General features: G+C 43.8%; 1 protein-coding gene across 3 annotated transcripts in view; it reads right to left on the reverse strand.

Moving 5' to 3' along the window:
• Positions 1-15,120, reverse strand: part of Mapre2 (microtubule associated protein RP/EB family member 2) — a 150,911-nt gene that overhangs the window by 12,661 nt on the left and 123,130 nt on the right. For all 3 annotated transcript variants that reach the window (XM_076836950.2, XM_076836951.2, XM_076836949.2), the window contains one exon: positions 2,272-2,411. In XM_076836950.2, coding sequence (XP_076693065.1) covers positions 2,272-2,411 — 140 coding nt within the window. The remainder of the gene's footprint in view (positions 1-2,271; positions 2,412-15,120) is intronic.

Here is a 15,120-nt window from a genome sequence, read left to right on the forward strand (position 1 = left end):
ATTTCCACCTTGGTCTCTCCTTGTCCCAGGTGCTCTCAGTTATAACCCTGTCTGCCTGTGGGGCTGCTACCAGGCTTGTGGGGAGGGGGTTCCTATAGGCTTCACGGACACCCAAAGGAGGGAGCAATCAGATCACTGGTGAAATAAGTGCTCAATAAACATCTGGAAGGTCTCCCAATTTAGGGTGTGTCCTACCTTACCTCTGAGGGATGGGGGGCCAGGCCTGGTCCTCCTCATCATGAAGGCAATAGGGGGCAAGAAGTGAGAGCGAGGCTTCTTAGGAGGAAGTTAAGAGCTATGACAAGGGGAAGGAAGGCTGGTGTACGGTTCTCTCTTTTCTCCCTCTGGCCACTCTGGAGTGGCATTTTGAATGGCAGGACAGTTTAGCTGAGGTAGTTTGGGGATCTGGGAATGGGGGTCTAGGAATGAGAGTCTCTGTGTGATTTGAGAGCAATTAGGAGCCTAGTGTCAGACCCAAGGAGAGGAAGTGGTTTGGCTGGTCAAGGCTGTGAGGGACAGGGAGGAAAGGAAGGACCCTGAGGCTTCCACGTGGTCAGAATTTGCTCTGGGGGTTGGAGGCCTGGATGTGGTGGGAGGAGAAGTCAGGGAGGAGAGGAGTCACAAAGAACACAAGATGGCAAAGCAAAAAATCTGTGTTCCTTAGGAGAAAAGAGTAATAAATCCAAAGTACCCAAGCCCAGTTCTCTCGAGGTTCAGGCTGAGCTGCTTGTGTGTGGCCTGGAGTCATCACTGCTGACCTTACTGTCTTCTACCTGAAGAAGTTACCACTGGAAACTGTCCCGAGGCACAAACTGAGAATAAGCAAATGTCTAGAACATTCCACAGTTTTTAGGTCAAAGTCCTACCTCCCAGATGACTTAGAGTTTTTCCTTGAAGTGACTGGACTTGTACAGAAGCACTCTAGTTAAGCAACTGCCTGCTTTTTAAACTAAAATCTTGATTGCAAATATACAATTACCTCAAAAACAGTTTCCAGACTCTTGCTGGCTCATCAAGAAAAAGATTAATCACTGGAAACTGGCTTGGTACACGGCTGGGAACCGCCTGAGGACCTGGAGTCAAGGTTCCTCTTGCCATGGTGGAGGGGCTGGAAGAAAGCTGCCAAGGTCCCTGGCTTCTGCAGGGAGTCCTTCACTCCCTGTTGTTTTATTACTTTTAAACTACTTATAATCTAAGGCAAAGTTGGTTAGTGCTAGTTAGAAAGCATTCTTAAGTGGTTTTTGTTAATTTTTTTTGTTACTGGAGATTGAATAAGGGCATTCGACCACTGAGCCACATCCCCAGCCCTGTTTTTGTATTTTATTTAGAGACAGGGTCTCACTGAATTGCTCAGAGCCTCACCAGTGAGGCCGGCTTTGAACTCACGATCCTCCTGCCTCAGCCTCCCAAGCCATTGGGATTACAGGTGTGCGCCACCATGCCTGGCTACATACTTAAATTTTTATACCGGAAATTTCAAAGTAAGTAGAAGTAGATTTATTTAATTTGTGAAGAGCTGTAGGCTAAGAAGAAAAGTTATACTTTAAAACACAGCGATAGCCTTTCAGATTCCCCCAGTTTTGATTTCAGTGTTTCTGTGGCATCCAACACCTGCCACTGTGGAAAGACTTGTTTTTTTCAGGTGCTGGAGATCAATCCCAGGGCCTCAGGCATGCCAGGCAGGTGCTCTACAGCTGAGCTGCACCCCATCCCCAAGAGTGGAGTGTTTTTATTTTGTTTAAGTAGGATACTACTGTGTGCAACTGCTGTATGTTCTGAGAAAACAAAATGAACCTAATCTTGCTACCATTAAATTACTAGCACTAAGTACAGTATCTGTCACATAAAAAAAAAGGTTCAATGAATAACTGTTGAAAGAAAAGAAGGAAGGATGGATGGATAGGCGAGGGAGGTGGTGTGAGGGAGACAACCAAACACTGGAGCAGCCTTTTACACTGTCTAGATTGGCCATAAGTGGGCAGGGCCATGTCTACACTAGGATTACTCAGCCTGGAGCTCAGGATGGCCACTGAGGAACAGGGGAGGAGGAGCAAGGCTGAGTCATCTGCCCTCTCTTAATGTAAAGCTTTGAAATTTATGACTAACATCTGTTATTCATCGTAAGCTACTAATTTTACCTTCCTAAGCAATTCCTTTTATTCTTGCTTGACACCACTGATTCTGCCTCACCATCCCTTCCTTGCCCAAGGCCAGTCGGAGTCTGTCTCCCTGCCCCTTACACATGTCACTGGATCCAGAGATAGGAGTTACCTGCTCATTAAGCTGTATGACCTGTGTTTCTAAATCTTTATCAGATTTGGATGCTGAGCCACTGGAGGAAGCCCTTTTGGCAGAGGAGGGGCGAGAAGGTGTGGATCCCGGTTTAGATGCTGGACTTGATTTAGCTGCACCTGAAAGCAATCAGAGCAAATTATAAACATTGGCGACATTAAACATGATTTTTAGATATCTTGTTTTAGATACAAACCAAGTGCACTAAAAAGCAAAAAAGGTTGCAGCGATCCCTTCTCATTACAAAAGGGCCACAAAAATGCTTAAAAGTACACAAAATTAAACCACAGTGTCATTGTCTTGGGCAACTTATTTAATTTTTATGAGAACAGTTTCTTTCCCAAGTAACAAGGGATGTATGTTCTAGGCCCTTCTCTCTCCAGAGATAAGAATAATAGTTCCAAAAGAACTCCAAGTTTTTTTTTTTTTTTTTAAAAGGTTTTAGAAAATCTGAAATTACTACCTTGAGTTTCTACATCAGATTAACACTTTGGAAGAAACATTGAAAAAGAAGAAACATGAATACAAACATTTTTCTTTTAAAATATTCCCTAGCTTCAGTCACTGAAAGAGTCTAGAAGCAATGGCATCTTCCCAGCAGTGAGTACCCTGATGCCCAAATCTTAATTTCTAAATATTATTCTGCAACAAAAGAGCTTCTTGAGAAATGGCTGATCCAGGGGTGAGGCAGGAAATGCACAAGGTGAGCCTTGGACACCCTGTATCAAAAACCAAGAATGTGCTGAAGGATTATTATCACAAGGATCCAGGGACCAACCTGAAGGAGTCCCAAATGGCCACAATGAGGCAGTTTGAAGAATAATGGCTGTAACTCACTGTAACACATTACATATATAAATACTCCTCAGTTCATAATGGGAGGGAGAAGAAAGGAAGACAATAAGATCTTTATAGAACACCATCAGTAAAAGTAGGAAAAAAATATTAGAAACAGAAAAATCACAATTTTGTAACATCCATAGCTAACTCCAAAAGGCTTGTCCAGTGGACAGTAAAATATCAGATGAGAGACTTTTAGGGACCAAGACATTCCCACAAATCAAGGTATTATTATTTAAATTATTTACTACAAAAGGGGACTGTGCCCTTTACAGTGGGAAGTTCTGGGGGTCAGTACCTTATCCAAGTGATCCCCCCGAGTATCACAGCAGGAAGACCTTGCCTGTCTTGTGATCAGCTCATAGTGGACTCAGTCTAGAACACGGCACAGACATGGGAATGGCGTAGCCAACAGGGAAGTACAAGGTACATGCAGAGAAGCTGTTGTGCTCATGGGTTAAGAACTTCTGGACCGTTTCTGGGGATTCAGTCCCCTTCCCTTTTATTCTGAACAGGGAGAGGGCAGCTCTGGCCACCACTCCACTGGAGTAGGTGTCCCTCCTGTGTGCTCCCCTGCCCCATTTGCCACCATAGTCCTCTACACCCTTCCCTTCTAGAAGGCTCTTGAAGGGCAAGGAACATGTTTTGTTTAATCTTTGCCACCCCAGTGCATCACACAACGCTTGACTGAACAAACATTTGGTGAAGGAACAAATGTCTAAATAACTACATGAATGAGCAAATAAAACGTGATTATGTGGTTTTCAATTTTACAGTTTATTTCCAACTTCACAGTTTGCGATTTTTCTATTTTCTAACAGATTAGAAAGACACAAGGGGTCATAAAGGCAGGTATGTGACAACAGTTACAAGTTTCAACCAATGCCCTAATTACAAAGTAGCCAACAGGAAGACAATAAAATTTTTATTTGTGTGTCTTCAGGTGCCTGGAGTCATTAGTTACAGATGCAAGTTACACACACACCCTTAAGAAGCACCTCAATATTATAGCTTTCAAATACCACCCCTCTGTTCCAAAGGAGAAAATGAAGACTCTTCTTTAAAAACACCGGGAAATGGCCAATACATGTTAAAATAAAAATATTAAATTGGGAATGACTTAAGGAAGTGTACGTATTTAAAGGGTCAATCCACAGAGACCTGGAAACCTCACCTGTACATGAGGGCATCCCAAGGAGTCTAGAGAACTGTGGTTTGTTAGTTACTGAAACACAGCTGCAACAGCTGCAAGGACCCCTCTTCTCTGTAGGAGCCCACACAGAACATTCCTGGAACATTACTTCTGTCTTCCACTGTGTAGGTTCTCCAACCGACTGGGTAAAGCAAACAATGTGGAGGGACAGGCACAGGAAACAGGACAGCATGACTGGGCCAGAGGCCCTTAGAAGGCAGCCACCAGACTACGAGTGGGTGAGGGCACTTCTGGTTCCTTCTTATGAGCAATACATGCCACTTTAATATAAAAACAGTCTAAGAGCAAGTACTGCCAACACCTATGACCAATACCTTCTTTTAATAAATACGTATTTATTAAGTGCCCATCAAAGGCCATGTTATGGACATTTCTAAAATGACTAAGATATAGCCTCTGCTCTCCAGAAGCACACCTAAGAATTCCCAGGCATGGCACCCCCAACCAAGGGGGTGTTCTGACCCCAGGATGGTTCAGTGTCATTTGGGCTGTGTTCCCTCTGCTGAAAGCCCCTGCCTCCTGCTCCCTCCCCACCTACTTTGAATGACTAGATGTACCACCCTTGAGGTCTCAGCTTAGAGGTTGCTCCCTCTGGGCTGCCACAGTGCCCAGAACTCCTTCCTCAGAGGTCACACCAACCACCATGGTATAATTGTTCTCTGATGCTCACTTCTCCCACCAGGCACACTCCACGATGCAGGAGTTCCATCTGTTTGCTGTCCACTCCATATCCCCTCGCCAATGTCTGACCCAGACACACTCCATAATGGTTTTAGAATCTACTAAATGACTTCTAGCAGAGGCATCACTCCAGCTAAAGACACCATGCAAGCTGGAGGAGTTGATGCTGATGTCAAAGTCACCAACTGGAAGAGCCAGAAATACACAAAGAAAACCAAACCAGAGGTGCCAGCCTCTGACAGAGATCCCTTCCTTGATCTCCTTTCAAGATCACCCTGGGTTTTTATGCAGGCCCCTCACATGGGGAATCAGGAAGACGGGCTGGGAGGGCTGGTGCTCTAGGAGGGAGCAGGCAAGTAGTTTGTGCTGGGCTGTCCCCATCTCTGCTACACTCACTAGCCTCTTCTGAGGGAAACAGCTCATGGAAGGAAGGAGCTTCCCTCAAGCATGTGACACGCTCCTCACTCTGGGAAGTTCTTCATGAGCAGGTCAGTGACTCTGGTGTGGCTGGCTGCAATGACCAAGCTTGGTCATGAGACTCACTCATGTTCTTATACTCTGCCTTAAAAACCGGGAAGAATCAGAAGCAGAATGCTTGGAAAACAGGGCTACCTTATGTGTTCAGGATATCAAATGCAGCTTGAAGAAAACTGAACTATTTGGAGAGAAGAAGGGGCCACGGCAGGCCAATCTCCAGGCATGGCCATGTATCAGGTGAATGGAGGAAGCTGGCTGGCGAGACAGGGCAGGGGTGATACACTCTACACAGGTGGGGCTGCTGTAGTTACTGATGCTCGTGCTATTCCTGCCACCCAGCCTCACAGGAGGAAGCACATCCCTGCTATGGACAGAGCCCAACTCAATATAATTTGTGTGGGTCTGACTTTCTCAGCTGCTGCAGTTCCACAGTATAGGCCTTCAAATGTCATCTGCGGGGCTGGGATTGCAGCTCAGTTGTAGAGCACTTGCCAAGCATATGGAAGGCAGCCACCTGATGGCCAGGTGCACAGGGTCCAAGAGAAGATAAGTCCTAAAGGTAGTACCAGGATTCTGCCTCACCTGTTCAGGAGCCAGGCCAGGAGCACAGAGGACACACCTCATGCAGGCAGAGACATACCTGGCTGCAGGGCCAGGTCACAATGGACCTCACAGGCTACTGTCAGGTGCCAGTGCAGAGGGACATGCCCTGAGGTACTGGGTTTGATCCTTAGCACCACATTAAAAATAAATAAGTAAAGGCACTGTGTACATCTACAACTAAAAAATATTTTTTAAAAATGCCATCTGTTTCTCAGATCTCATATGGTCAGCTGGGGATCAGGGCCTCGGATCTGCCACAGTGGCCCATGTGGATGCCCCTTACAGATGCCCTGAGATGAGAAGGAGGGCATTAAGTCTGCCTAGGTGTTCTCACTGCTTCCTTCCTTACTCACAGGAATGGAGGAACAGCCTTCAGTGTCCTGCACGGTGACACGTTGCAGGATGAACACAAGGAGGAAGGGGAGAGAACACGAATTTGAAAAATTTAATACCTTCAACTAAGTAATGAGTATTTGACATTTAAAATTAGGGGGGCTTGGAAATTCTGATTATGTTGGAAAGAAACTAATCAAGGGAAATAAATGATAAGCGAGGATATGGCACTAGTTAATTGTACATTTATGTGTTCTGAATAAACAGGAAACATTTTTTCTTTCTTTTTTTTTTTTTTTTAAAGAATTCAGGGTTAAAACAAAAGCTCATCTTCAGAAGAATGAAAGGGAGCCCTTCAAACATCACAAGCTACCATTTGTCATGAAAGTAACTTACCCCTCCGGTTGTCACATAATTAACACAAAGAAATGCTAATTGTAAAAAAATCAAAATGAAATCTTTTGACCTCCTTATATTTACTGTTTTTATTTGCTGTATAGGTCCTGCTATCTCTTTTCAAATAATCACACTCTGAAGTATATCTAGCTTCAGGGGCCAGGTAGTCTTTTCCCACTTACCTGGACCACTGCTATAAAGATGTTATTAGAAAGTTTATCAATGTCAGTAAATTTAACATTGATTTCATGCTTTTATAAAAGCTAGTGTTTATTTTATATAAGCTAGTGTTTATATTCCAGTATTGCGAAGTGACACAATAATGTCCTGCATAGCGTCCAACACTGGTTTTAGAGACAGAAGTCCTCAGTAGCTGCCTTCTTGCTTCCCAGAATGCCCCGCTCTCCCAGGGATCCTGCTTATTTCTGTGCCTTCCCATGCCTCTTTCCTCAATGGTGCTTATGCAGAAAACCATTTAGATAATTTAAATAACACAATTATATTGATATAATTTAGGTAATAATTTTTAGAGAGGGCTGCTACTCTGGCTACAAGACGGATTTAGATTTTATTTTTTTCCAGTTATCAAACATTTCAATTTTTTTTCAAGCTGCATTTGATGATGTCCTGAAAACATAATTAGTGGTAGCCCCATTTTATAAGCAATTGTTTTGCCCTCAAGCTTCTCTCTCCCTCCTCAATTTTCCCTTTCAAAATAAAAAGGAGTTTCAGAAGCAGAGGAAAATAGACATAAATTTGTAAAAGTCCCTGTAATTCTCTGAATTTACCCACTGGATATGGACACGATTTACATGGCCAGTCTCTGAGCAGTCGTGTCTTAATTATTGCCTTTAGGATTTGGTGCATAAATTTGATTCTAAGGCATTTTAACCATAGTTGTAAAAAAAACAGCCGAGTGAGTGGTCTGACTCACTGCCTTAGTGAAGCCCAAGGATCGCTGTGTCTAATGTCAATAATTAGTAGTTTGCTTCATGTTTATGGAAAAGGCTACATTTTGGGCTCATGAGGCTCAATGGATTCAGAAGGGTGAAGTAAATAAAAGCACTGTACTTGGTTTTAACCTTGGGGCCAGGGCTCTGCTAGAATTTAGAAATTCTCCTCACATAATTTACTAGATTCCTTTTGCCAAAATCATAAACAGAAGAGCTAAAAATATGACATTAATACTGTTGACAAGAACCACAGAGACATTAAAAACATGAGCGCGTGCGCACTCAGGAAGCCACTGCTCTTCTGGTCATCCTCAACTTGTCTGCTTTGAGAGACTGTTCCTCTCTCCACTCCACCCCCACCCCCTTCTCGTTCATTGAAACCCCACAGAACTGAAACTGGGGAAAAGCATCTGGGCCAGACTGATGAGAAGAGAGTTTCCATAAGAAGATAACCTACGGGGACTTACTCAGTGACTGACATCAGAGCCATCAGACTGCATATGAGTGACAGTTTCTACACAATTCTCATTACTGTACATTGACATAATAAAGACTTGAGCCTTTCCTTAAAAAATGGCTTTATACCTTCATTTTGAACACCCTGTGATCTGCTCTGAAGGAAAAACCAAAAAGCAAAACACACACACACACAAAACCCGCCTTTGTGGCCAGAGTTTGGTCCTAATGGAACTTTAACAGGGTTCCAGGATCCTGTTCAGAAGATCATTAAGAGGGCATTTCTTTTATTTTGAAATTAGCAGTTCATGGCCCTATGGCTCTGTCCTTACCTATGCAGCCAATGGCAAAGTCTGGCTATTCTTTTTTACTACTTTAGTGTCAGCTCATAAAAGTGGGCAGCTTGGGCTGGCTCTGCACAGCAAGCATGAGCCATGAACCACACTGACGTGGGGATGAAGACCTGGCATGGGACTGAACTCCTTCAACCCACCTCCAGGGAGGCAGGAACGTGGGTAAGAATGGGGCTCTGCCCTGAGGCCTTCACAGGAATCCTGGCTCTGTTGTTTGCTGAGTGGGCTGACTTTTGTTGCCATCCTGCTTGCTTTAGGTTTAAGATAGGAATAACAAATTGTGTCTGCTTCCTAAACTTTGGAAGAATACTTGGAAAAGTCTTATACAAAAACCTGGCACATAGTAAGTAAATGCTCAATAAATGTTGGCCCTATCACTATTCTCACTTAGCAAAAGGGACTTGATTCAACAAATGATGCAAAAGTACACTGGCTTCCCAGTTCTAGACACTAGCAAAATAAAAACAAAACTGCTAATAAGGAAATGAGACTGACTTTTATTAAAGAACAAAAACAAAACTTCATAAACATTGATGAGCCTATAACCTATCAGTGGGCTCCAGGGCCTAGGATCCCCCACTCCATGTACTCTTTGATGGTACTAAAAATCAATGGTTGCTCTAGCTCAAGTCTCTGTGCTCCTTCTTAAATTACTTTGTTAGTTCGTTCGTTCATTCATGTGACAAATATTGATCAAACCCCTACTATATACCTGGCAAGTTAATAGGCACTGGGGATAAAATAATAAAGTAAGCACAAAAGATGCCTATTCATGTGGAATTCATGCTCTAACAGGGGGATGGAGAAAATAAACAAAACACAATAAATTAGTAAGTGACAGAGAAAAGAAGAAAACCAGTGCTTTGGGAAAGGGGAAAACAGAAAATGGAGCAGGGTAGGGTAAGGAGAGTCAGGATGGGGTGGGTAGGTGGTGATTTTACATAGGACCTTGGTCTTCAGTTTCAACCACTTACTCAGACCTGAGGGGCTTCCACAGGCCACATTCATGTGAGTCTGCTCAGAATGGAAGTCAGGAGCACCTAGCACCAGCAAGGTAATGTCAGGTGCTTCTCTGGGTGGAAGTGTTTTAGCAGCCTAGCAAGGAAGTGAGAGGCACCAGATAGGATCACCCTGGCTCCAAAGTCTCACTCGTCAGAGAGGCCAACAGCTCTTATACCAATTCCTGGATCACTACAAGGGACAGGATAGAGGCAAGAGTAATCCTTAGGTCTTCAAGGCTACCACCTTCACTTAGGCCACCAACCTGAAGTAGTCTTCTGAATTGTAAGTTAGATCTGAACCAAGAATTGAGGGAGGTGAGGGAGATGAGGTAGGTGGCCACCTGACAGCCAGGTGCACAGTGGTCCAAGTGAAGGAAAGACCTGAAGATAGTACCAGGATTCTGCCTCACCTGATCAGGAGCCAGGCCAGGAGCAGAGAGGGCACACATCATGCAGGCAGAGACATACCTGGCTGCAGGGCCAGGTCACAATGGACCTCACAGGCTACCATCAGATGCCAGTGCAGAGAGACATGCCCTGAGCTGGTTTGAAGAGGCTCACTCTGCCTGTCAGGTGGAGTACAGACTGCGAGGGCAGAGGCAGAAAGAAAGGCCAGGTAGGAGGCTGCTGCAGTCAGTCCTCTGGGTCTGCACAGGATGAGTTTTGTTTTTGGTAAAGTTGTGATGGTTTAAAAAACCCTACTGTATACCCCCACAGAACAGCCACCAAATGCCCATCAATTTTACAGTCTCTGTGTTGCAATGCTAACAAGAGAAAACAAAGAAGACATTTTCTGCAATCAATAGCATTTGCCATTGATTCCAAGGGGAGGGCTGAAGGAAAACCAGGCAGGGCTAAGAGCTATGAGTCAGCCTGTGTCCCTCCCAGCCAGGGCTCAGAGGTCATCGCACAGCACAATAAAAGGGCTTGCCCCCAGGAGAGCCCAGCAGCAGGGCATGCTGCAGGCCAGGGGTCTCTGGAGGGTGTGGCTGCTGCCGCAGAGCCAGCAGAGCTCTGGGGACCCTCCGGACCCTCTAGGCTGACCAGGCCCTACGACGGGCAGTATATGGAAGCGCTCACGTACTGAGTTACTTCTGCCCTGCTTACTGTCCCTGCTGGGGATGATGTGCTTATTTTTAGCCATCATGTGATTCTCCAGTATTTTCCAGGCTCTACTTGAGTCACTCTGGTTTCAGAGAATTTTTCATAGGGGAAAAAAAAATTCAGGAAAGCACATTTTAGAATGGCTTCGATCTTAAAAATTCTGACTCTTAAGTAGTTATTTCAATCTGGTGTGTGTGTTTGTTTTTTTTTCAATCAACTACTGGCTTATCATGCCTCTTGTGCACTTTGATAGAAAATTAAGTAGATCTGAAACATATTACATACCAAATCCAATGACTGCCTGAGTTTAGAATCTTATTTTTAATTGTTCTTAGCAACAGAAATGGTGAGGATCCCTTTAACTCAATAAAACCCACATCTCAAATCCTAATAGTGAGATCAGGAGCCCCTTGCCTTTTTATGGTGGAATCACAGCCTGGCACACTGAACAGCCCACAGAGAACAGAGACACACAGGCACTACCACGAAGATGCCACCCTGGTGCCACTTACCTCTGGCATGTAGCACTCAAGTGAGAAAGAAGCTTACCAAGCAAGATGGCCATTTTGAGGGAGCCCAAGTACTTAATTACTTTATGACATATAGTCCTTTAAAAACTCAGAGTGCCCATCGACACACAATGCCCCTGTTCTGATGGTGTTGTGCTCCAGTGGCACCATCCGTCCCAGCACACAGTCATGGTCTGCGCCCACACAGCAAATCAGAGCTGGAAGTGAGAGCTGGGAGCAGGGCCACTAGAGTCATCCGCTCTCCTTTACCTACAGAAAATGCTCCTTTTCCTGGGTTCTCTGCTTCCCCAACCAACAGCCCAGCTGGGCATGAGTGGATCTTTTGACCTTGGTCTCCTCCTGTCCCCTACTTCCCATAATCATCAAGCTGTGATCATATTTTCATAATCCACCTGGCTACCACCGTCACTTAGGCCACCAACCTCTCCTAGGTGGCTAGCTAGTCTTCTGAATTGTAAGTGTACCCCTTCTAATGCCTTCTCTGTAAGGTGGAGCAAATTCCTGCTTAAAGCTTTTAAAGACCTTTAACAGTCCCCATTATAAACTCTGTAAACCTCTGAACCAACAGACTCTAAAGTGACTCCCCCCACCCCATTCCAATGGCCTCTGCTTCCTGGTCTTAACATATTTGTATAATAGACTCTCCTTGAGTGGGTTTGTGGGAATCTGTGACTGGTTCTACACAACAGAGGTGGTGGGAAGCCACTCACACCAGCATGGTACGATACACACGCCTGTGTCTTGCAGGTGAACATGCTGGTGAGACCTTCTCCACTAGCCTTGAAGCAGCAGCTGCCACAAGGTAAGCACTTTGTCGGAAAGCCCAAATGCAAGGAGGGAGGAGTCGTCTCTAGGAATTGAGAGTAGCTTCCAGCAAGAAATGAAAGCCCTGATCCTACAGCTGCAAAGAAACTGTCAAGTGTTTGGGAGCCTGGAAGTGAATCTCACCCTAGTCGAGCCTCTGATGAGACCAGAGCCCCAGTGGACACTTGGATTGCAGCTTGGTGAGACCCTAATGCAGAAAGCCCAGCTAAGCTGTGCCTGGACTTTAGTATTTGTGAACACACGTATGTTGTTTTGTGCTGCTAAGTTTGTGATTCTCTGTTCCTTTTAAGGTAATAACAAGGGTCCTGTTTGACTCTGCAGCCCAGTATCTCAAAACATCCACACAGAACAACATGCACTTCACTGAACAGAGCACATTCTCTTGAGTTCCACATTGTTTTTTTCTGTCTGGAATGCTTGTCACCACACCCTTTATCTGGCTAATTTCTACTCATTCCTTAAGTCTTAGCTGAACTTCACTTTTCCCAGAAACCTCAAGAGATTATGCAAGACAAGTTTAGGTAGCCTTCCTATGCTCACCAGTCTCCAGAATCCCTTGCAGGCCACAACAAACATTGTTGGGAGACCAAATGAACGAATGAGAATTCAAGTAAAGTTTTCACAAAAGGGGCAAGGAAAACCAAGAAGTAGGACACATTTATCCTTCTAAGAAATATTTTCTGAGCTCCTGCGCAGTGTGCTGTGACAGTGTTACGGTGCAAGGTGCTTCTCAGGTGATGGAGATGGCCGGAGAGACTTCAAGACCAGCCACAGGGTGGCATGATCCAAATGAACACTGCTAGTGAGTCCAGTTACATCAACTTGACAGACAGCACACGAGAGCCTCTGGGTCAGCCAATGGGGAAACAGTGACCGAGCAGGGCTGAACTGGCTTACCGTTTCGTTTATCCAATTCAAAGAAATTCCAGACAATTCCTCAGGTCAGAACTGTTTATATTCTGTCCAAAGTACAAGTGACAAAGAATGGCATCGGTAATAAATAAAAATAGGTTCTTGGGCAATCTGTGATATTCTGCTCAAGGAAACTGAGAGTGACTATTGTATTAGTTTCTTTTGAGAAGTGACAAGGTTTCCTTTCAAGCTGAAAAGCAAAACAGCAACTTATTGTACCTTTTAGAGAAGAGGGTTGACCCAGCCAGGACAATGGGTTTAGCTGCTGAGTCAGCAAACATTTCATACCCAGGGAGCGGCTACGTAAGAATGACCCAAGGCCTGTTGTGAAAGGACCCATGCTGCTCCAAAAGGACTAGAGCCACTGCTTTCCCCAGTGCAGAGGGGACAACAATGGAAGCCATCAGCCCTCTCAGCAGAGAGCTGTGTGAGGAATCAGAAAATAATGCCAAATTTGTCTCAGAGGCTTACTCTTCACTTTGAAATCCCTCGGACCATTTGTCCAGAGAAATATATGAATTGAAGGATTAAGAAACCAGAGATTAGTAATCCTACTAATCTGGGGCTCAGCCTTCTGGGCTTTATCCACATTTCTGCTTTAGGGCTGATAAGAGACCTGGAACAAGTAGCTTCACATTTCCTTCATTTATAAATGAAGATAAAATACAGCAACTCTTTCTCATTCTAAATCCTATTGAGAGGATGAATGGGAACGTTTTCAAACTTTAAAAATTTATTTTAAAAAAGGTAAATGCCACACCAATAGCAGTGTGTGTGCTCTGCTGTTTCAAGGATCAGTAACATTGAGTGCTTTTCATTTCCTCTTTGCACCCTGCAATTTGAATTCAGTTTGTGAAAATTTACTGTGGTTCAATACAGTGCAGGGAGAAAATAAGAGTATTTGTCATATTTGAGAGGCAATATGATCAAATGGTGTGGACTCTGGAATCACTATTAGGCTTCAAATTTTTAGTACCCTACTTTTAGGGACCCTGGTAAATCACTGAACCTCTCGGGCCCTTAGTTTTCTAGATTCTAAAATTACAATTGTATCTTTTAGGATTGTGGTAAAGCAAATTGAACTAATACACCAATCAAGAGCTTAGAATAATAGTTGGAACTTAGTATGTGCTCAATAAATATTTGCTAGTATTACTGATTTCCTGTACATTTTAAATGTTTTCCTTTCCCCTAAGTTTCATGAAAAATTCTATTCATATTAGATTTAGATTTTAAGAGTGAAACAATAACAGCACAGCATATTTCATAGGTTTTGATCTCTAGGCTTCACAAAATTCTAGTTTTAAAGAAAACTATGTACATACTTTGATTCTAGTAAGTCAAAATAATTAAAAATCATAAAATGCATTAGTAGCATCTGTTAAAAATGCTGTCTCAGTAGGCAACCAAATTGGAATAGAAATGAAAAATGCATGGCTCTTTCAAAGACTCTCCCAGGAGATTCCTATTTGAAAATCTTGAATTATTCTTGTTTCTTTGCTCTTCTCTGTGCCCCAAACACCAAACTCGGGGATGGGATTGTGGCTCAGCGGTAGAACACTTGCCTTGCACACGAGAGACCCTGGGTTTGATCCTCAGCACCGCATAAAAATATATGAATAAAATAAAGATATTGTGTCCAACTACAAATAAAAAATAAATATTTAAAAAAAAAAAAAAAACCAACCACCAAACTCAGAGATATTTAGGATGGTGGTAAGACAGAGCACTGTTCACATTTTATGCTGTGGTTTTGTCACCATTACAGGTAGGTGCTATGGTCTGAATGCTTGTGTTGCCCCAAATTCCCATGTTGCAGCTAGATCTCTGATGTGAGGATTTTAAGAGGTGGGTCGTTCAGAGGCAATTGGGTCCTCTGGGCAGCCCTGGGGAATGGATTAAGTGCTCTGACAAAGAGCCTTGGGGAGTTTCCCTTTTTTACCACTTGAGAACACAATGTAAAGGGTGCCCTGTTCAAGAAATGTCTATGAGAAACATGTCCTCACCAGACACTGAATCTGCTGATTTATGATATTTTGTTACAGTGGCTCAAATAGATCACGATAGTAGGAAAATGTGGGCTCAATTATTCTTTGCAACGAAAGTATCCTGATGCTTATCAGTGTTCCTCATATATTGTACCAATGATAG

The sequence above is a fragment of the Callospermophilus lateralis genome, chromosome 17 (assembly GCF_048772815.1).
Source record: "Callospermophilus lateralis isolate mCalLat2 chromosome 17, mCalLat2.hap1, whole genome shotgun sequence".
NCBI classification, from domain to species: Eukaryota; Metazoa; Chordata; class Mammalia; order Rodentia; family Sciuridae; genus Callospermophilus; species Callospermophilus lateralis.